At 46.9% G+C, this 23,800-nt stretch overlaps 1 protein-coding gene across 1 annotated transcript in view; it reads right to left on the bottom strand.

Annotated features, from left to right (window-relative positions):
- LOC145341249 (uncharacterized) overlaps positions 1–22,056 on the bottom strand; it is a 326,614-nt gene extending 304,558 nt beyond the window's left edge. The window contains exons 1-4 of the mRNA XM_080186176.1: positions 21,967–22,056; positions 21,712–21,852; positions 9,650–9,784; positions 1,826–1,982 (exon numbers count right to left, since the gene is read on the bottom strand). Of these exons, the coding sequence (XP_080042302.1) occupies positions 1,826–1,982; positions 9,650–9,784; positions 21,712–21,852; positions 21,967–22,056 (523 nt within the window). The remainder of the gene's footprint in view (positions 1–1,825; positions 1,983–9,649; positions 9,785–21,711; positions 21,853–21,966) is intronic.
- Between the last annotated feature and the right edge of the window lie 1,744 nt (positions 22,057–23,800).

Raw genomic sequence — 23,800 nt, 5'->3', positions numbered from 1 at the left:
TGTGTGCCCGACAGCATGACAGCTTCATCTTGAGAAGCTCCGATAGCTCTGATGTCTTTGAGGAGCAGGCCAGAGTGCAGGGATGGCTTGTGAAGGGATATGGGATTCCCGCTGAGAAATTAGCTGATGATGCTGGTGCAGAGGCCAATTACTGAGGATGAGACCCAATATCATGAGACCGCGCTCCCACCTGGCCAATCGGGCTGCTCAAGATGCAGTTCTGGTGTTTGGACCACTCTGGTGGGGCCCTGCAGTATGACCCTGTCAAAGTGTCTCTTATAGTGGTGGTCTGCTGTGCACTGCACAAACTTGCATGTCAGTGCAAAAGCCTTTTGGAAGAGGAAGAAATGGAGAATGACTAGCCAGGCATCGCAGGGGAGAAGGCGGCCCAGGAGGATGTAGTGGAGGAGGAGAAGGAAAACAATGATAATTCAAGATAAGTGGTGGCAAGGGTCCAGCAAGGGAGACTTTAATCACAACCAGGTATGCACATCAGGGCCATGTGTTGCAGAGGGTGGAAACCAGCTGCCCCTCCCCTTCCACCATAACCCTAGAAAAGTCTCCGGCGCCATGGTGATACCAGAGCGATGGGCTTGGGTAGGGCACGTTAGCGAGTTATTGTTGCAGGCAGGAGAGTGATGACGACTCACAAAGCAGCACAATGTGATGGTGCCCTGCTACAAACAAGTCTGACTCCTACCTAAGCTCTGTGTGCATGCTGACACCTGGGCCCACATCTGGGTGGGGGTGAAGGCACAGCACAGACGCAGCGTCCTGAGTGGAAGGCCCTGGCACAGGCTGCAGCCCTTCCTCCTCCATTGGGGTACCAATAGGCCGCTGGGTTGCTCCATGGGACGGCAGAGCTTCTGTACTGAGTTCCAGAAGCTCTGGCATCACCGGGCCCTGCCAGTTTTGGATGCCATGGTGTTCATGCCATGGTGGGCAAACCCTCAACGATGGGCCTATAAGTCAGGGGCCACCTGTTGATGGCTGCAACAAGTACCCTGTGAGACTGGGCCACACTCTGCAGCCCTTCAGCCATTTGTCACCTGAGTGAGCCATGCTCTGAAAGGTTGCTGCCATAGCCCACTGTGTCTCAGCGCTGTCCCGTTGGGTCTCCTGAAACCTGTCAAACCATGGGCCACAAAATCTCAGTTAAGCTCCGAGTGCCTCAGCCAGGGCCCTCTTGGATTCCGCTGTGGCCTGATGTTACTCGGCCATGGGTTGGACTCTGCACTCGGGCAATGATTTCCTGCCCCAAGCCTTCCACCACAGACACCCCATTGCAGTGTTGGCTTGGGTACCGCACAAGACTGGCAAAAGCTGCCCCACCTGAAAGTTCTGGGACTCCTCCCAATGACCTTGCAGTTGCTGCAGTGTGCCCAACACTCTCTCCTGCATTGCTTGGCTCTGTTGCTGCATCTTCAGCAACCGAGAGAGAACTAGTCACAGAGGCGCAACATTTGGCATAGAGCCAGCTAAGTCCTCTATCTCCAGTAGTCCTCTGCCTCAGACGTTCTTGCCTCTAATATAAATCAACAGATGTGTCGTGTGTATCACAGAGTGACCCAGAAGCCTCACCACTAACTTGACCCACCAAAGTGATAGTATCTGGGATGGCAACTGTGATGTGAAAGCTGATGCAAGACTGGTGCCGATCTCAGTGGTTTCCTCCTTCCCTTTGTCCGAAGAGTCTTCCAAGCTGTCCTGTGCATCTGAGTTGTTATCTGAATAGGAGGTTGAATACAAGGGAGGGGCAGAACTCTGGACTGCGTGTAATTTACTTGAGATATCTCAAACATTTGGAGGATTGGCAGTTGCTCACATCTGTGTTGCAGTCCGACCTGGCTGTCATTGATGGTGTGATCATCATCCTCCCCCGCCAGATCCAATGCCTTCTCATCAAAATCAGATAGAACGCTGAGTTTGGGTACACCAGTTCCTTTCTTCTGCCACTCTTGATCATTCTGGGCATTCTTCTCCTGCGGGGACAAAAGAAGAAATGTAAAGACTGATGGCTAGAAGTATTCAGGGTGTCAGGGAATTGGACCTCAGAGGGCATGGGTTGTGTGGCAACTCAGGGGTCGGGGGGGAGTGTGAGGTGGAGGCAGGGCCTAGAAAGTCAGGGGCTGGAAGCATGCAGGGTGTCGGGTATGGGGGATACGCACAGCAGGGGTCACATAAGAAGACAATGCCAGAACAGGATCTGCACTCACCCTTGCTGCCTCTGTGCCGGTGACTGTGTACTGCCACAACCACTGCCTCCCAGGCCACTCTGCCTTACATCCCCCAAGTTCAATGCTGTGAGGAAGAGGGGCACCTCACTTTAGGGGAGGAAATCTGCTGTCCTTACTGGTCTGGCCTACATGTGACACCAGACCCACACCAATGTTGTTGGTTCTCAACTGTCCTCCAAGGGCAACTACTGATGGTCAAGAAATGCTGGCCCGCCAGTGATGCCCATGTCCCATGAATGAATAAGAAAAAGACTCAAACAATTGGCTCCATTCTCTCTCCACAGATGCTATCAGACCTGCTGAGATTTTCCAGGATTTTATATTTCAGTTTTGCATAAAGGAAGTTTGAGGACAAGTGGAGCTGTATAAAAAAGGAAGATTTTTTTTCAAAAAAATCAACTGTGTAGCATTTTACTGCAATCTACAATCCTTCTGTAACCTGATTATCCATAAAAGTTGTTCTACGTATTCACGAGGCCAATTATGATGGAGACCAATAAAACTATTAACTATTTTTCCTTGTTATCATGTTCAGTGACCATTGTGTATTTACTGCATTTTCCATTCCGATTCAGATTTGTACCATTAATACTTTGTACTCCAGCTGTACAAAAAAGGCTGAAAGATTGTCTTTTGGTGTTTGGCCCTTTTTTAAGCATAGTAAATATCTAGAGGCCTGTTTTGATGGTTTCATTTATATTTTGTTCTCACTCTAAAGGGATGCCATTTCTTGAAAGCGGTGGTACCCTCCAACCTTGCCAAGTGACCATTCACAAAGGCTTACTTATATTGAGTTTTGACCATTTAGGCATCATGAGTATCAATTGCCACTTCAATGGAGGGTGGCATAGTAGTTAGCACTGCTTCCTCAAAACACGAGGAACTCAGGTTCAATTCCAGCATTGGGGGACTGTCTGTGTGGAGTTTGCATGTTCTCCCCATGTCTGCATTGGTTTCCTCCAGGTGCTCCGATTTCCTCCCACAATCCAAAGATGTGCAGATTAGGTGGATTGGCCATGCTAAATTGCCCCTTCATGTCCAAAAGATGTGTAGATTATGGGAATTAACAGGGTAAATGCGTGGAGTTACAGGAGTTACCAGGAATGCTCTGTCAGAGAATCGGTGCAGACTCAATGGGCTGAATGCCCTCCTTCTGCATTGCTGGGATTCTATGATGCCCACATTTAGCATTCACCAAGTTCTAGCAAGGGTCATAGGACAAATATTAAGAGTTCAAATGCTGGCTGACTTCACTCTCTTCAATTTCAGCGAATAACTGAGGTCTATTGTTGCTCTGGTTGCCACCAGCTAAGACAATCAATGTGGGCATTCAAGATGTGGATCTTCCATTTCTGTTGCATAGTATCCATACATTTACAAATAAACAGCTATATGACATCATTTACAGTACACCTGATCTGCAAGTTCTGTAATACATCCGGGGTTAATTAAAAGGAGTTTTGGATGACAATGTTTCACACTCTATTTGTCAGTCTGCATTTTTTATTGTGTGTGACTATTACATTAGTTATATGTCTTTTGAATTTGAATCAGTAACTCATCTAGTACATGTCTTCATTTTTCTCATGGTTGTGCAATACAATTTATCATTCAAATTTAAATTTAAAATAGCTTTTAAAAAACATTTTATTGACCTTTACAGCAGTGTGGTTATTTAGCTGGCTATTTCTAATCTTTTGCCCTTGATCCAGTGGTTTACTGTGGAATTTTGAAAATGAGAGGTGAGGAGGTGCAAGGTGGTATTTCCAGATGGAGAAGGAAGGAGCACAAACTGGGAACACGCGCAATACATCATGCTTGGATAAAAGTAGAAAAAAGTACTTCTTCCCCTATTGAGTATTGAGATGAATCCAGGAGAGAACTCTACTGTTGTGTAACATATTTGGCCCATCAAGTCTGATTGGACTCTGACAGATTATTTTCCCCAGGCTCTCTCCCCCGCCCTATCTCTGTAATCCCACAAATCTTACAATTTTTCTAACCTACGTATCATGGGACAGTAAGGGCAACTTTTTCGCATCCCGTCTGCCACGGGAATCATAGTGGGTGGGACATGGACCATGCAAAAGTCTGTTGACCTCGGGCAGGATTTTCTGGCCTTGGGGCCAGCCCGTCTGGAAAATCCCACCCTAAGGGTCAATTTAGCATTGCCAATCCACCTAACCTGCACATCCTTGGGCTGTGGGAGGAAACCAGAGCACCTGGAGGAAACCCATCACCCAAGGCTGGAACTGAACCCAGGTTCACCTCAGGGGCAGCAGTGGTTCTAATGACAACTGACTATCACATTCTCAAGGACAGTTAGGGATGGGCAATAAATTCTGGCCCAGCCAGCAATGCCTTTAATCCCAGGAATTTATTAGAAAAACACAGCATGAATATACATAATGGCTCAAAATTATTTTTGCTGCTGGCTTGTTTGAGGTGTTTGTTGAACATCTCTTCAGCATTTCGTAAGCTGGTGGGCACCTGTTGGCTGTGTTTTGAATGTCTTTAATTGCCTGTAGCCTCATTGACTCACTTTGCATTGTGTACCCCCTTGTCCTGCAAATGCAACATACTGAATGATGTTAACCCATTATATAGTACCACCAGGGAATAATCTTTCAAACAATCAGTGCATCAGTGTGCACTCATATTTCCTATATCTGCTTGGGTTTCCTCTGGGTGCTCTGCTTTCTTCCCATCATACAAAGATGTGCAGTTAGTTGGATTGACCATGCTAAATTACACCTTAGTCTGCCAAGATCTGTGAGTTAGGCCAGATTAGTGAGTTAATGGGGTAATAGGGTTACGGGAATAGGGTGGGGTGTAGACCTATGTAAGATGCTCTGTCAGAGAGTCAGTGCAGACTTGATGGGCCAAGTTGTAGGGATTCTATGATATTGCACCTTTTGCTGCTTCTTGAGACACTCTGGCAAGACAAGTTTTTAAAAAGTTATGGACAAATGAGGTTTCCAGCTTTAATTGGTCTGATATAGAATACACGTCAGCTGACATGTTCTCTAGCTTAGCGCATCTGATGTTGGAGGGGGAGGCAGGAAGCAGTGAATGAGACTGTTGGGTGGACTGGCATCTGCTTCTGTTATTCGCAGAAGGCATGTTTTGGTCTTGAACAGAAGCTACTTTGCTGACCTGCTCTTGCTGAGCTGCACTGTTCTACAATGACAATGTGAAGCTGTGAGGATCCTGGGCAAGGTTCAATTGCAAGACCAAACTCTTGAGAGATGGATGAAAAGGAGGAGGTGAAAGAGCAAAAGTTTCTGGTAAATGTGGCATCTATCTGTCACCACGCACAGAGGTCCAGATTCCCCCATCCAAGGAAACTGTAAGTGCAAAATTAAGATCCATTGTGATATGAAAGATGACATTATAGAAACTGCAAACCCACTGTCTAAAAGCTGCAATGCCTCCAAGCATTTCTGATGGGAATTGCATTATGTACAATGTTAGGAAAGATGCTCCAGTGGGCATGTCAGTGTGAACTAAATGCTCCTTACAATTTCTTGAGGGCAATTCTCCCAAAAAATTCGAAGTGTCAAATTTGCAAAGCCCACTGTTTTTTTCAACGGGACTTTCAAAGAGAATCTCCCACACTCTGTGGGTGCACCGTGCACTGCAGACAGCACAAGCATGAATCATGCCAAAAGGCTGTGGGTGGGGTCTGTTCCATCTGGTAGCACTCTACTCAGTGAGATGCTGCACATTTGCTGATGTATCAGCGCCGAGTTCGCCGCACACTAGTGGCCTCCAGATCGCTTGACAACTCAATCGCTGGCCAGCTGCACAACCTTGACTGCATTGCTGGACCCCAGAACATGTCCAGGCTTGCCTTGATGCCTCCCTGTGCCCCCAGCCCATCTCAATTCTCCCCCCACAGCCCTATCTCCCAATCACCCCTTCTCCACCAGCAGCCCCGGCTCCCTCCAACAGTCCCAACTGCTCCCCAGCAGGCTGCACCACCCCCCCCCCCACCCCCCACCCCCCCCACAACCCCGCCAATGGCCAGGCCTAATCATTGGCCTCCCTCTGTCAGTTAGCCCAAGTGTAGAGTAGGAGCAGAACCTTCCAACTGCATTGATTGCCCTACCCTATGAGGCGCCACCCCTTTGGCACTAGGTGATGTCCAGTGGGCAGTGCCAAGGTGCCCCCTAAGCATTGACACTTTGTCCTTTGGACAGTTCCAAGGGCCCAGGTTGGCACTGCCAAGGTGGCAATGCCCAGGGTGTGCCTCCACAGCGCCAGACTCTTGGGGGGGCCTTGATTGCTCCCCGTTCACTCCAGAGAGGTCAGGACACTAGCTTCCCACAAGTGAGGAGCTATAGTAATCCCCGCTGGAATGAAGCACTCCTGGCAGGAGGGCAATCTAGTGGGCCGGGAGATTTCAATGTCGGACCCAGTAATTATATTTAAAGTATATTAAAATTACAGTTTGTATAATTTATCGGCATGGAGCTGACAGCGCCGGAAATCTGGCTGCCAGAGACTCGCGGAGGCAGTGCTGCTCAATGGGGAGCCTGCAAAACAACCTGCTCAAAAGCAGCACAGCAGGATGGGAGAATCGCCCCCTTTTGTGTTATCTATTTAACTAGTTGTATGATTGCTTTACCATATGATTTGACGGTGATGTCTTTGTGGTATTTCACAGGGTCCTTAGTTTCATTTTCTACTCTGTACAGTCAACAGCTCCTACAATAAACTTGCTGATGTTATATTGAATCTATGTGCAAACCACATATTATTATTGTTTAAAACCCACAATCCTTAACATAGTTAGGACATTACAAAAAGAAAATTCGTGGCAAATCAGGATTTTGTTTCATCGAAAGGAGATCCTATATTGAAAAAAATAACATTGTGGGTCCTCACACTTCAAATATTAAAAAGGCTGGGGAAAATCAACAACCGGATTAAAGATTGGAGCGCCAGTAAAGGAAGACCAAGTAAACAGGGGGTAGTGAGCCAGACCGCTGTGTCCTCACCCCTTTGAGGAGTAAGCGCTGGAGCTTTCAAGGGAAGGGGAGATGTGGGCTGTCAATGACAACATGGTCTGGCTGCAGTCAAGACGTGAGCATCTGTCATTCCTTCAATCACTTTGAGGCAACTTTTCAGGGGCACGAGTTTCAGATGCGAGGGGCAAGGTTTAAAGGGAGATGTACAAGGCATGTTTATTTGCACAGAGAGGGTAATGGGTGCCTAGAACTCGCTGCAGGGGGAGGTCGTGGATACAGGTACAATAGTGACCTTTAAGGGGCATCTCTACAATTATATGAGTAGGATGGGAATAGGGCCATATGGTCCCTGGAAAGGTAGGGGGGGTTACAAATCAGATGGGTAGCCTGGTTGCTACAGAGTGTTCCTGTGATGTAATTTTGTTGGTTTTTTGTTCTATGTTCTATGGAGACATGTGAATCATGTGTTTGGCATTCCGGATTCCTCTTCCTCCCTTGCACTTAACTTTGTCTGCTGTGTTGCAAGGACAGATCCGGAAGTCCCGGGGCCTTCTGGACTACAGGCCCCTGATGCAGCTCCCACCACTCCTGGTCAAGACAGCTCGGACGAGTCTTCAGAGGGTATGGGTGAAGAGACTTCTAAGTGGCACTGTTTTGGCGGCAGCTGTACCTCACAACCCACCATCCCAGATACTGACATGTCGGTGGGTCCAGTTAGTGGTGCGGATTCTGGATCACTCTCTGGCGAGTACAACACATCCGCTGATGTACATCGGGTGAAGGAGGGAACATGAGAGGCCTCTGAGAAGTGTGAGCCTGCTGGAGGCGAGGACTCAGCTGGCCCCAGGCTACATGCTGGTCCTCTGAGATTACTTCTCCCTCCGCTGTTGGAGATCCAGCAACAGAGCTAGGGAATGTAGGAGGGGCTGATGGCCACACTGGACCAACTGCGAGGCTTTTGAGAGGAGTCCCAAAGCTTTTAGGTAGACTAGCTATTGTCTGTCTTGTGTGCTTCTCAGGCCAACACTGCAAGTGTGACATTGGCAGTGGAAAGCCTGGAGCAGGGGATCCTCACCATGAGTGGCAGGCTCCAAACAGTGGCTGAGTCCCAGCAGGCCACAGCTGAGGGACTGAACAAGCTTCTTGAGATTCTGCAGCCCGTGGCTGAGAGACTTGAGAGCTTGCAGGAGACTTAGCGGACTATGACAGCAGCCCTTGAGAATGTGGCCCAGTCTCAGAGGGTTATGGCTGAGGGCTTGCAGAATGCGGCCCAGTCTCAGAGGACCATGGCTGGGGAGTTGCAGAGTGTGGCCCAGTCTCAGAGGATACTTGTTTTGGCATTCAAAAGTGGTACCCAACTCAAGTGGCTACTCAAGTTGCTCGACCACCATGAGGTGGTCCTCCAGGACTGGCAGTGCCAGGTGACGCTGGAGCTTCTGGAGCTACCACAGAAGGACTGCTGTCCCATGGAATGACCCAGGGGCCCACAGGTACCCCAAAGGAGGAGGAAGGGCTTAAGTTCATGCTGGGGCCATCCAGCTAGGAGACTGTGGCTGTGACTATACTTTTTGACTCTCTTCCAGACACCGGGGCATTGCAAGGGCAGCGAGATGAAGAGGGTGTCATGGAAACATCCCAGACACCTGGAAGCAGGCCAGGGCCCTCAAGGTCCAGGGTCTCCAGAGGACACCTGCCACGTGCATCACAGACCACGGGGCAAGGTAGGCAGCTGGCCCCCTCTATCTCCAATGTACATTCTGGGGAGTCACTGAGATATAGTGGTAGGCCATGTAAGGTTAAGAATTTGTAGTTGCACTGAGATGGCACAGTGAAGGGCTGCACTAGTCAGAAAGATACTTAAGCATGTTAACGTTTTCTGTTCACAGGTTTTTATGCTAGAATGTCTTTTTTAAAACCTTTATTGTAAATAAGTGTTTTTTTCACCACCCACCTATCTAATTTGTCTCAATTATGAATCCTCTTCCATTGATGATCACCAGAGGGATGTTTCATGTTGATGTCAGTTAGGGAGGCCCCTCAATGCTGTGTCACTGAGGAGAGGAAGGCATTGGTTCCCCAGACCCCACAAGCGCTTCCCTCCCATACCCCACCCCACCCACCCCAGGGCCCCAGATCCCTTACCCACTGCTTAGACATAGGTTCAGATGCCAGCGTGCATGCAAAACTCAAGTAGTAGTCAAACTAATTTGCACCAGGGCATCATCATAATGATGCTTAGTGAGTCATCACCCTCCTGCCTGCCAAAAAATTCGCTAACACAGAGTATCAAGGCCCACCACTCTGGTACGACAAAGTTGCAAGGAAGGAATTTGGGGGGATGGAACCCATAGACACAAACCCCTAGCAAGTGAACCGTCTGGTGATCAGGGCCTCCCTTGTTGCCCTCACATGCCTCATTTGGGCTGCCAGCCCTCAAACGCCTGTTTGGTGTTCCCCAGCATGCTCTTCCTCATCTTCCTCTTCCTCTTCCTCCTCCTCCTGCTGGTCATTCTCCCCAGCAATGCCCAGCTGATCAGCCTCCACATCCTCCTCCTCCTCCAATAGGTCACCTCTCTGTAGAGCCAGATTGTGAAAGGCACAGCAATGACCACTATGCAGGAACAAATCACTGAGCTGTATTAGAGGGCCCGTCAGATTGATCCAGGCACCGGAGTTGCATTTTGAGGAAGCTAATGCACTTCTCCACTATCAATCGGGTGGCTACATGGGCCTCATTATAGCGGGTCTCCGCCCCAGACACAGGCCTCCGCACAGGCATCATCATCCATGTCCGAAGCAGCCATGAGCCACCCCCGCAGCCTGGGCTCCTCCTCAAATGCCTCTGGACTGTCCAAGCTCCTGACAATGAAACTGCTGTGCACAATACCTGGATGTCTTGCATAGACATGCATGACGTTCATGTTATGATTGCACAAGAGTTTAACATTCAGGGAATGAAACCCCTTTCTATTGATGAATCTCCATGGATCCTGTAGGGGGCCTTGAGGGTGATATGTGTGCAGTTGATGGCCCCCTGGACATTAGGCATCCCCGCAATGGCTGCAAACCCTGCAGCCCGGGCTTTACTGGTCCCGGTTAAAGGTGATGTACTGCCCAGCCCAGGCACACAGGGCTTCTGTGACCTGCTTGACACAGGTGTGCACATCTAATTGGGAGATGCCACAGATATCAAATGCCAAGTCCTACAACAGATTGGACAGATGTTGCACTGTCTCTTTTTGGAGGTGGAGACACAGCGGCACATATGTCCGAGTCCGACATCTGTTCAAATGACACTAGTGCATGGAACTGCCGGGATCTCTGCTCCCTCCTTCTTCTATGCATCCCCCCCTCCCAGGTGAATGGCACCAACCTCTTGCCACTAGTGGCCATCTTCCTCTGCTCCTGAAAGTGGTAAGTCCTGAACCTTCAATGCCTGCTATTCTTTCTCCAGCTCCTCCTCCTCAGCTCCAGCAGCAGCCTAAAGAACAGCAAGATCGATTAGTTGCATCGCAAAAGCCATCTTGTCACTCTGAAGGAGGGGTGGGGGAGATGGAGAGGAACACATGTAGCGGTTAAGGAACACTGCTTGCCCTTAGCACATCAACACCACAGCAACCCCCTCACTTGCCCCAGCCACATGCTCCCCACAGTCACATCCCCCCAATTCCCCCAGCCACATGCTCCCCACAATCACAACTCCTTGCAAAGTTCAGAGGCTGCAGCAGTGCAATTTGCAAGGGTTTTGTGCACATCATTCAGCTGGAAGTGAGCTGAGTGCACTGGGTCCCAGCAGCACTTCAAGACCTGAGGTCAGCGCTGAGGCCTGGGTGCGTGTTGCAAGTCGGACATCGGAGACCCTGCAGACCAAAGCATCGTCCTGTCCCCCCCCAATACAATCGCAGAGTCGCCACCAACCCAAGGTAGGAAATGGCCGCGACAACAGGACATGAGTTGCAGAACACAGTCGGATGCTATGCACTTACTTCCTCACAACCCTAACTGATAGAGCACCTGAATTGAATGTTATTGAGCTTGTCTGATTTGTGTCAATTCCCAATTGATGAATGCGGTGATAAAGGGGGAAGTGCTGATAAAGTTGGGCATCCAGCCCATTAATTCAATTTAAATGCATTCAAATGCATTTAAATTGCAGTCGCACCTGTTTTGGGCGCAGTCCCAATAGTGGCCATTTTCAACCATTGGTAAAGGGAGAACAGCCGCGGAGGCAGTCACAGATCGCGCTATTCGTCTCACACTCGACTTTACCAAATGAACGCAACTTGATGGCAAAATCGGGCCATTGTTTCAGGTCAGTAATTTTTCATCAGAATCAAAAATGTTTGAAATGGAATAGTTGTTAAACAATTGGAGAAGGCTGGGGAGGAAGGAAGTATAGTGATTGAAAGGCAAAGGAGACAAGACAAAAAGGGTGGTAATGGGACAAGTAAAGAAAGCCAGTATTGGTCGAGAAGAGGTGTAGATAGCAACATAATCATGACCTGTCTGAAAATTTGGAAAAAGCAATTTTGATCTGAAATTGTTGAAGTTTGTGACAAGTCCGACTTTCTTTCACCAGTGTCAATTTGGAACTGATTGTGACTTATCTAAATTTGATACATACAGCAGTGATACAGGTGGAAAAGCAATGATATGGTGCCATGATCACAACTGTAAGGACAAGGTGGTTATTAAGCAGAGGCTAAAAGGACTCAGAGAGCAGTGGAGAAATAAATGTGAAGTTTTGTAGTGCCATTCTGTATTAGGATATTTGAGCAAAAGTGTTGTTAAAAATGGTATTAATTAGCAGAGCATCATGATTGATTAATGGGCAGGAAACAAAGATTAGATAAAATGGGTCATTTTTAAGTTGGCAAGCTTTGACCTGTGGCATGCCGCAGGGATCAGTGCTGGAACCTCAGCTCTTTACAATCTATATTAAATACTTATGAGGCGACTGAAAAATATATTAATGTTTGCTAATGATACAGTGCAAGCTGTGAGGAGGAGGCAAAGTGGCTGCAAAGAGATATGGACAGGTTAGGTGAGTGAGTAACTACGTGGCAATGGAATAAAATTTGGGAAAATGTGAGGTTATTCAGTTTGGTCAAAAGAATGGAAAAGAAAATCTTTTTAAAATGTTTATGGTTTCCTTCTCGATGAAAGGTATGCTTTGTTTATGTAGCATGCAGGAAACCACACTTTTCATGTATACTAATACATGTGACAATAATAAATCAAATCAAATCAGAATGTTCAAAGGGACATTGGTGTACTTACAGAAGGAACAGAAAAAGCTGTGTGTAGGTGTAGAAAGCAATTAGGAAGGCAAGTGTCATGTTGACATGCTGAGTAAATTGTGTTCATATTCCCTGGGCTTTAGAAGGATGAGAGGTGATTTAACTGAAGCATGCAAGATTCTGAAGCATACAAGGCACTAGTTATGTTGTTTCCCTTAGTCAGAGAATCAAGAACACAGGAGCACAACCTGAGGATAAGGGCCAATCATTTAGGGATGAGATGAGGAGAAATTTCTTCACTCAATGTATTGTGAACTTTGGGCATTCTCCATCCCAGAGTGGATTTTCCAATGTTGATTTTATTTAAAACTGAGACAGACAGATTTTTCATCTCTCAGGGAGTTAAGGGATATGCTCTTAGGCTGATTGGTTTTGCCAAATTGACACTATTCTCCCCTGAATCTGGCTAAGTTAGGGGTTCCATTTGTAGACATGCAGGGTAGAATAGGTGTAGGGTGATGCGGTGGCGCGGGCTCGTTGGGCCGAAGGGCCTGTTTCCCGTGCTGGGTTGTTCTTTGTTCTTTGTTCTTTATATGGGGAGCAGGAAAGTAGGGTCTGAAGGCCGAAGATCAGCCAAAATTGTGTTGAATGACAGAGAATACTTCATGGTCTATATTGTCCTCTCCTGCTCCTATTCCTTATGTATTCATGCACCAGGCAGCATTATTTAAAGGACCTATTCACTCTATGGACACTAGTTGCTTGATTATCCTTTTAGGTTATTGGTTAACTATTGGTTTTGGCACTATATTGCCGTTCTTTCACAGTCGTCGGATCAAAAATAGCATTTTGGGTGTACCTACACCACATTGACTTCACCAGTACAAGAAGACAGATCAGCACCACATTTTCAAAGGTAATTATGAATGAGGAACATATATGTTGGCCTAGCTTGCAATGTTCACATCTCATGGAATAATAAATAGAGAACTTCTGTGCATGCATGTGTGTGTTTTCTTTTATCTGTTTCTGCCTAACTGAGTTGTTTCTTCTACTAGCAAGCTTTTGGTGCTGCTGTGATGCTTCTGTGCCTTAGAAAAGGAGTTTACTGCCATAGTGTATGATCTGAAAAGCTGCCTTTTGGGCTGCAGGATTATCAGAAACAGTAAAGAAGGAAAGGAAAGAAATGGGGTGGAACTTTCTCATATTTTTGCAGCGTGCGGCAGCAGATAGAGAAAACAGCGTGAGAGTTGTTGGCTCCAACAGCAGCTTCATTAGCCATGCTGTTAGGTGCATTGCATAAAAAATTCCAAGGAACAGGTCCTACAATGTCATGCTGTGGTCCACCTCAGCAGCAGCTTTGATTCTAAAAGAACATTTTTGAAGGGCGTTGCTACAAAACTTAATAGAATTCTGCCCTCTCACTCTCAAACACCACCCCCCATGGAATCCCGCATTATGGAACACACCCTTGCAACAAATGCCAAAGGGCAGTGCACAGGCAGTGAGCTGGCAGTGTCAGGGGAGTGCCTGGGCATGACCCTCTCCCCCAGGCAATGTACTCATCTGAACTCCTCTGTTGGGTTCTACTTGCCAGGTGCACACCATTGTCATGATTCACATTTACATGTCCTCATGCCAATGTGAATGGACAATATAACGGAAGAAGGATGGAAATTATCAGGCATAAAGGCCTGATAGTAACATTTCAATCTATTCAAATGAAGATTATGACATTCAATATTGAGATTCCCATTATGTTATTTGCGAGGGGGAAGGACAATTGTTATGAGAAATCCTGCTGATGCAAACTGCATTTTGGCACTCCTGCAGGATTTCCCACTCTCGCCACGGATCTCATCCCCCAAAAATGGAAGCTAAAAATTCCCTCAAGGAGTTAGGTAAAGTGGGGAGAAGGAAACAATGCAAGAGGGCCATACACTCACTTGGTATTCAGCCAACAACAATGTGTGATATCTTACTTCATTGAGAAACAAGCACCAAAATCTACCTTGCTGGTGAGAAGGGGACTCCTTGTCAGATCCTTTATACACACCCGGAATCTAAGCGCCACTGCATGTTGTCCTCAAAGCCGCTGCAGGGGGATGAGATGGTCGCACACCTCCTAGTGGAATGTGGAGATCTGGAGAGAGATGCAGTGGTATTTGTTGCGGTTCATCCCAAGCAGTTTTGTGGCACAGGACTCTGTTCCCAGGGAAAAACACGGACACAAACATCAACTGCTGCTGGAAGGTCATCAACTTCATGAAAGAAGCTCTTTGGTCTGCCCGAAACCTGTAGATCTTCCAGTGCAAAAAATTGTCCTCCACCAAGTGTTGCAGACTGGCAGATTCCAAGGTCCAGGGCCGTGTGCTGAGGGATGCACGCAGGCTTTGGGCAGCCACCATCAAAGCACAATAAGGGCGGCACGGTAGCACAGTGGTTAGCACTGCTGCTTTACAGTGCCAGGGACCCGGCTTCGATTCCCGGCTTGGGTCACTGTCTGTGCAGAGTCTGCACAATGTCCCCGTGTCTGCATGGGTTTTCTCTGGGTGTGCCGGTTTCCTCCCCTATTCTGAAAAATATGCTGATTAGGCACATTGACCCAGACAGGCGCTGAACTGTGGTGACAAGGGGAATTTCACAGTAAGCTACAAAATTAATAGAATTCTACCCCCTCCTACTCAAACACCACCCCCCATGGAATCCTGCATTATGGAACACACCCCTGCAATAAATGCCAAGAGACAAGTAATGTAAGCCTTACTTGTGACTCATAAATAAACTTTAGTTTTTTTCTGGTTTAGACTGAGGGGCTAGGAATCGGAAAAGGCCCTCGGACTATATGTAACTCTATTAAAGGCCATAAAGTACAATTTGACCAATGTACGTAGTTTCATAAAAAACTTGTATTCAAATGTACGTAATGTTCTTGGACCCAACACAAAGTAAATTTTGATCTCAAGGAAAATGTAGATATGATTGCATTTTACTGCTGTAATGATTGGAAATGTTTTTGCAATTTTCTTCAGGTTGTATATGAATAAAGTATATTTTTTAAATAAAAAATTTACTTCACTGAGATTTGTGCTGTAGCCATAAGCCAAGTCCGAAGCTAAAGCACAGCCTGCTCTAATACATCTACTGCAGGATACTTGTTGCATATAACTAATGTGGATTTTTTGGGAAAATAACAATGAGTATATAGGCCATAATTTTACATTGATCGGGTGGGCATATGCCCGATCTGAAAGTGCTGAAACACACATCCCAACATCATGCATTCATATATTTTGGTCATCAGGTGTGCATGAAAGTCAGAAACACATCTGCTGATAATCAAGCAGGTAATTTATCCCATTAATGGGCCAATTGAATGCAATTTTAATGGTCCATCCGGTTTTATGGTTGGCGACAGACTAATTGACCAGGATACTATTATGTTTTAGCTTCAGAAGATGTGTGGGTTAGGTGGATTGGCCATGCCAAATTGCCCCTTAATGTCCAAAGGCTTGTAGGTTAAGTGGATTGGCGAGATAAATGCACGGGGTTGTGGGGCTGGGAAAGATGCTCTTTTGGAGAGTCATTGCAGACTCAGTGGGCCAAATGGCCAATTCTGCACTATAGGGATTCTATGATTCACCCACTACCCGGGGTAGAATAAACTGTCACCACTGGAATAAAATTTTTAAGTGTCTCTGGATATTGAGATTTGTCCTTGATCACGCTGCAGATGCTCATGGCATGTTCTGACACCGATATTTATTTTTGGGGGTCAGCAAAACACCATCCTTTTGCACATGGGCTTGCTTTCTGCCACTTTAACCATGACCTCAGTGCAGCAATGGCTAGGTAAGAGAGGGGGACAAGGCAGTGAACCAGATGGGTTTTTATAACAATCGACAGTGGTTTCATGATCATCAGTAGATTCTTAATTCCAGTTTTTTTTTATTGAATTCAAATTCTACCATCTGCCATGGTGGATTTCGAACTTGGGTCCCCGAACATTAGCTGAGTTTCTAGATTAATAGTCTAGCAATAATACCATTAGGCCATCACTTCCACCTCTGGATGACCATTTGTCAGAGTATAATTTGGAGGATGGCATTTATGCAATTATGATATTTTCCCAATGTCCCAGTTGCTGCTTGATGATTTCTTACTAATGTCACCAAGAAAATGTACAACAGAAATATAGCACAAAATTTTGAGCCCGCGTTAGTCATCAGCATAATTCCACGAGAGTCAGGAAACGAGATTCTCACTGGCGAGATCTCATTTCCCCATTTTCTCGCCCCTTGCTTGTGACATAATGAGTTCCCGCCCTTCATTTCAACACATTTAATAAATTTAAATATTATAGGGTTTCCTAGCCATATGATCTTCCCTCGCTCAACATTCATACCTGGCCAATGTGATATCACATTGGCGAGGTTCACACTGAAATATAAAAACTGGAATCAATTGAAGGGAACCCACTAGGGGTGTCAAGTTAAATATAGCCCCAGGTGGAAAGGGAAATGCACAGGCAGTGCCCTAGCACTTTCAAGCTGTGTCAGGGTAGTGCCATGGAAGGCAATGCCATGAGTGAGCCCTCTGGGGAGCTCCATTGTGGGTGCCTCTTACGTGTAGTGATGGGGGAGGGTGGTGGGCTGATGCTTATATGGGTGCAAGGGTCACCCTGATGCCTGTGTGGCATGGAGGGAGTACTCCAATGCTTATATGGAGGTCCTTTGTTTCTGTGGGATAATGGGGGGAGTTAATTTTTATCATAGAATCCGTACAGTACAGAAGGAGGCCATTCGGCCCATCAAGTCTATACCAACTACAATCCCACCTTGGCCCTACACTCCTGCAACCCCCACACATTTATGCTGCTAATCCCCATGACATTGGGGTCAATTTAGTATGGCCAATCAACCTAACCCACACATCTTTGGATTGTGAGAGGAAATTGGAGCATCCAGAGGAATCCCATGCAAAGACAGGGAGAATGTGCAAACTCCGCACAGACAATGACCCGAAGCCAGAATTGAACGTGGGACCGTGGCACAGTGAGGCAGCAGTGCTAACCACTATGCCACCGTGATCCCCATGGATCTGTTTGCCCTTTAAGAATAGCACTCCCATCTCTGGGAGTGCATAGTTGGGGAATGCAAGGCACGGCATAGTGGGGGTGGGGCGGAGCAGGGTTTGAAATGCGTGTACTTTAATGCGAGGAGTATTCGCAATAAAGTGGATGAACTTGCAGCGTGGATCAGTACCTGGGACTTTGATGTTGTGGCCATTTCTGAGACATGGATAGAGCAGGGTCAGGAATGGATGTTGCAGGTTCCGGGGTACAAATGCTTTAGTCGGAGTAGAGAAGAAGGTAGAAGGGGGGGTGGGGTAGCATTGCTAGTCAAGGACTGTATCACAGTGTCGGAGAGAAAGTTTGATGAGGACTTGTCAGTTGAGGTAGTATGGGCGGAGATTAGAAATAGGAGAGGAGAGGTCACCCTGTTGGGAGTCTTTTATAGACCTCCTAAAAGTTCTAGAGAGGTTGAGGAAAGGATTGCGGAGACAATCCTGGTTAGGAGTGAAAGTAATAGGGTAATTGTTATGGGGGACTTTAACTTTACGAATATTGATTGGAGTTGCTATAGTTCTAGCTCGCTAGAGGGGTCAGTGTTTGTACAAAGCGTGCAGGAAGGTTTTTTGTCTCAGTATGTAGACAGGCCAACTAGAGGTGAGGCTATATTGGATTTGGTGCTGGGAAATGAGCCAGACCAGGTGCTAGACTTGGAAGTTGGTGTGCATTTTGGTGATAGTGACCACAATTCGGTTACGTTCACCTTAGTGATGGGAAGAGATAGGCATGAACCTCGGGTCAGCAATTTTAGCTGGGGTAAGGGCGATTATGAGGCTATCAGGAGTGAATTAGGAAGCATGGATTGGATTAGGGGATTACAGGGACTGGGAACGTCTGAAATGTGGAGTTTTTTCAAGGAGCAGCTACTGCGAGTCCTTGATAGGTATGTCCCTGTCAGGCATGGTGGATTTGGTAGATCTAGGGAACCGTGGTGCACTAAAAGAGTTGAGTCGATGGTTAAAAAGAAAAAGGAGGCTTATGTTCGGATGAGATTGGAGGGCTCAGATAGTGCACTAGAAAGCTTTAGATTGGCTAGGAGGGAGTTGAAGAGTGAGTTGAGAAGGGCTAAAAGAGGACATGAGAAGACTTTGGCTGATAGGATTAAGGAGAATCCTAAGGCGTTCTATAGGTATGTCAAGAACAGAAGGTTGGTCAGGGCAAGATTAGGGCCAGTTACAGACAGCAGGGGGAAGTTGTGTGTGGAACCGGAGGAGATTGGAGAAGTATTGAACCAATATTTCTCTTTGGTGTTCACGCAGGGGGACATGAATATAGCTGAGGAGGACATTGGGTTGCAGGGGTGTAAAATAGACAGTATTACGGTTGATAAAGAGGATGTGCTGGAAATTCTTGAGGGGCTGAAAATAGATAAGTCCCCTGGTCCGGATGGGATCTACCCTAGGATTCTCTGGGAGGCTAGAGAGGTGATTGCAGAGCCTCTGGCTCAGATCTTCAGGTCGTCATTGGTCTCTGGTGTAGTCCCGGAGGATTGGAGGATAGCGAATGTTGTCCCATTGTTTAAGAAGGGGAACAGAGACTTTGCCGGGAATTATAGACCGGTGAGTCTTACTTCTGTTGTGGGCAAGGTTTTAGAAAAAATTATTAGGGATAGGATTTATAGTTATTTGGAGTGTAATGAATTGATTAGAAATAGTCAGCATGGTTTTGTAGCGGGTAGGTCGTGCCTTACTAACCTTATTGAGTTTTTTGAGAAGGTGACCAAAGAGGTGGATGGGGGTAAGGCAGTTGACGTGGTATACATGGATTTTAGTAAGGCGTTCGATAAGGTTCACCATGGTAGGCTTCTGCAGAAAATGCAGATGTATGGGATTGTGGGTAATCTAGGAAGTTGGATCAGGAATTGGCTATCAGATAGGAGACAGAGGGTGGTGGTGGATGGTAAATATTCATCATGGAGTGCAGTTACGAGTGGTGTGCCTCAGGGATCTGTTTTGGGGCCACTGTTGTTTGTAATTTTTATTAATGATCTGGATGAGGGTATAGTTGGGTGGATTAGTAAATTTGCTGATGACACCAAAGTTGGAGGTGTGGTAGATTGTGAGGAAGGGTGTCATAGTCTGCAGGGAGACTTAGATAGGTTGCAGAGCTGGGCCGAGAGGTGGCGGATGGAATTTAATGCGGAGAAGTGTGAGGTAATTCACTTTGGTAGGAGCAACAGATGTGTCGAGTATAGGGCTAACGGGAGGACTTTGAATAGTGTGGATGAACAGAGGGATCTAGGTGTGTGTGTACATAGATCCCTGAAAGTTGGGAATCAAGTAGATAAGGTTGTCAAGAAGGCGTACGGTGTCTTGGCGTTTATTGGTAGGGGGATTGAATTTAGGAGTCGCAGTGTAATGTTGCAACTGTACACTACTCTAGTGCGGCCGCACTTGGAGTACTGTGTGCAGTTCTGGTCCCCGCATTACAAGAAGGATGTGGAGGCATTGGAGAGGGTGCAGAGGAGGTTTACTAGGATGTTGCCTGGTATGGTGGGGAGGTCCTATGAGGAGAGACTGAGGGATCTAGGGTTGTTTTCGTTGGAAAGAAGGCGGCTAAGAGGGGATCTTATTGAAACATATAAGATGATTAGAGGTTTAGATAGGGTGGATAGTGATAGCCTTTTTCCTCGGATGGAGAAAGCTAGCACGAGGGGGCATGGCTTTAAATTAAGGGGGGGTAGCTACAGGACGGATGTCAGGGGTAGGTTCTTTACCCAGCGGGTGGTGAGGGATTGGAATGCCCTGCCTGCTGCAGTTGTAAATGCGTCTAGTTTGGGGGCGTTTAAGAGATCTCTGGATAGGTTTATGGACGAAAAGGGATTGGTATAGGCTAGTGGGTCATTGTTTTTGTAACTGGTCGGCGCAACATCGTGGGCCGAAGGGCCTGTTCTGCGCTGTAATGTTCTATGTTCTATGTTCTGTAGGCTTGACATTGCTGGGCACTGCCACCTATCATGCCCCATCACATTGATGGTGAAAACCTTGCCTCCCAGATTTATTTTGCGCAAATTGCACTAATATCTGTAGATAAAACTCAGCTGTGCAGCTGAAGAGTGATAATGCCAGTTTTCTCGCCTCAGCCAGCATTCTATATACTGAAGGGAAGATCTGCCATAGGTTGGAATTTTGAGCCTCTGTTAGCCATCAGTGTAAATAGCGACATGATCCATAAACCTACGAGTGTTGGAAAATGATCCAGCCTAAAAGTAGGGTTGGCTGCGCATGGGAAATGAGCTGAGTGGGGAGGCACTTCAGTGGTGCATAACATGACTTTAAATATATGAAATGGTGCATCAGTGGTCAATATCTAATTATGCCTAAACTCACCCATGCCCATGCTGTGGTTATAATTTCTTTGCCTACCTAACCCTATTGTTACATCTTGGTATTTCCCCAGGATTCAGAGTGGAGTTTGAGAGGGCCTTCTGTCTGCTATTCCCTGTTGCCTCAGATATTTTTGGCGGGCAAACCTTTGTAGTGGCACTCTTCTTGGTGTGCAAGAGAGGGAGTCAGATGGATTGGACATTTCCAGGGTCCCCTGATGAGAGGTCCTAGGCTGTTCACTAGACAATCCTTCTCCCTGTGAGTGCAGGGTGATGGTGATGGGGGTGGGGGTGATTGCCTGGGCCCCTCCATAGGATGGAGGGCAGCTGGAGTGAGACCTAGAATCCCTGCCATCCTTGGCACTGCCACTTGTGCCTGCACCATGCAGCTGATGCCCTGCACCATACAGTTCATGCCCTGAACCATGGAGTGGACATCCTTTGACAAGGAGTACACATTCTGCACCAAGATCTCCACTGTGGACCCCACCCTTGCAATGTTGGCCTGGTTACCTCAGAGTGCCAGCATCATCGCCTCAGGCAGAATGCAAAGGAACCCCTTAAGTTTGCCTTGCAATCCAAAGACGAATGCTGATATTCCTTCCTGATATTCGTGGCTATCTTTGGAGTTCCAGCAACTGGGGGAATGATTGAATCCAGGGGCATTTAATCTGAGCCGAGTGCTGGCCTCTAGCATTCATCTAAATGCTGGATCCATGTGATATTACTGCCTGTAGCTGCTGTGGATTGTTAGCTGTGAGGTGCTCACTAGCAAGTGATCCAGAAGTCTGCCTACTCATTGTACCAACCGAGATTCTGCATTGGTGGAGGGTGCAAGTGACAGCTTTGATGCTTCTCCAAAGCTAATTGCCAAAATAGTTTCTTCAGAGCTACTCAGTGAGTTGTCTCGAAAGGTTAAGAGGATGGGCTGTACTGATTGATAGACCTGCAAGGGAAGAAAGATTGCATAAGTGCATGGCAGATAGCAGAAACATAACGGGTGAGGCTGGCATCATGGCTGAATTAGGTGAAGGTTCTCACTTTTGTCCTTTGCTCTCACCTCACTCTCAGCACAGGTGCAGTCATGCTCCTCTCCAGCAAGCTCAAGGGCACTTTCCTCGAATGTCATGAGGGTCTTCATTTCAGGCATTAACCCAACCAACTGTGCCTGCGCACGCCAAATGTGGTTGAGTTTGTCCTGCAATGACACAGATGGGGACAGTCTAGGCAGCATGCATGCTGGGTTAGATGATCAGGATGCTTGGCATGCCTGGTAGGTGAGTGGGAATGGAAATGTGAGGAGAGAAGCCACTGAGGAGGTAAAGGGGTTTGCAGGAGGGTGAGCGTTGAGACCCCAGGAGGTGGCTGTGAGTGAGCTCCCTGTGGAATTGTGATGAGTGTGTGAGTGGGTACGTGGTGACAATTGAGAAGGGTGACTTATTCTGGCTGCACAAAGAATGTCATTCATCTTTTCCCTGCACTGGACTCTGTTCCTGCTATGAAATGAGTTGGCACCCAATAGTACTGCAATCGCCTCCCATGCAGAGTTGGTGAATTTGCTGGCAGAAGATCTGCCTGTCCATGGGCACAGGATGTCACACTTCTGCTCACCCCATCCAGCATCTTAGTGAATCGTGGTGCAGTCTTCCTGACTGCTATCCCCCGAATGGACTTTGAATAAGTACTGAGGAGGTGTTTAAAATGTCTGTCTACCTGACTGCTGAGTTCAAGTAATGTTGAGGAGAACAAATTAGAGGTAGGTTGCCACGAGCAATGTGAAACTCTTGAAAAAAATGATTTTTTTAAAGTGGCTGAAAAAATGGTGACTTTTGAAACCAATGATGTTGGTTGATTTCTCTCCCCATTTCTTGCTGAAACATACTGGAAAAATATTAGAAGATTCCACCTGGGGACAAAGTCCATGGCACATGTGGAAACGTGGAGTGCTTCCTGCTGCAGAGGCTGGTGGGAAAACAGGCCAAATCTTCTGGCCCCGTAAGACCATAAGACATTGGAGCAGAATTAGGCCACTCGGCCCATCAAGTCTGCTTTGCCATTCAATCATGGCTGATAGTTTTCTCATCCCCATAACCTTTACCCATAATCCCGGATCTCCTTATTAATTAAAAACCTATCTATCTCTGTCTTAAAGATATAAATGACCTGGCCTCCGCAGCTTTCAGCAGCAAAGAGTTCCACAGATTCGTCACTCTCTGGCTAAAGAAATTTCTCCTCAACTCTGTTTTAAAGGATTGTCCCTTTAGTCTGAGGTTGTGCTCTCTGGTTCTAGCTTTTCCTACTAGTGGAAACATCCTCTCCATGTCCACTCTATCAAGGTCTCATAGTATCCTGTAAGCTTCAATAAGATCCCCCCTCATCCTTCTAAACTCCAACGAGTGCAGACCCAGAGTCCTCAACCACCCCATCTTTGTTACTATAGAACTGTGTGTTTTGCGCCATACTCCATGGCAGCATAGGCCTGATGGTGCACAACTCGATGTCCCATCTGGGTGCAATATTAAAAAGGTATCCATTATTGAAGAAATAAGATTGACCTGAAAATGAAGGTGGATCTCTGGGTGCATTATGAGACTGGAAGATCTCCACCAAGATCCCCCTCCTCCCCCCACTCCACCCACATCCCCACCCATTGCTGTGGTATTCTTGGGTCCAGGGTTGCTAGTAGCCTCCAGTCTAAACTTAAGACGCATCTTTACTTTACCCAATGTGGTAAAATGGAAAAAAGATATGTGGTGAGCTATGATTAGCAACACTCAAAGAATGAAAAAACTACATGAAGCGGTGAAAAGTTCAGAGGATAAAAATTCATAAGATCAGTGATAGCCTCCAGAAAGTCATGTGATGAGGTGCAGGAATGTTTGCATGTTACCAGG

This window comes from Carcharhinus amblyrhynchos, chromosome 3, assembly GCF_965287045.1.
Source record: "Carcharhinus amblyrhynchos chromosome 3, sCarAmb.v2.hapA, whole genome shotgun sequence".
Taxonomy (NCBI): Eukaryota; Metazoa; Chordata; class Chondrichthyes; order Carcharhiniformes; family Carcharhinidae; genus Carcharhinus; species Carcharhinus amblyrhynchos.
The sequence above is the reverse complement of the archived record's forward strand: the minus strand, read 5'-3'. Positions and strand labels throughout refer to the sequence as shown.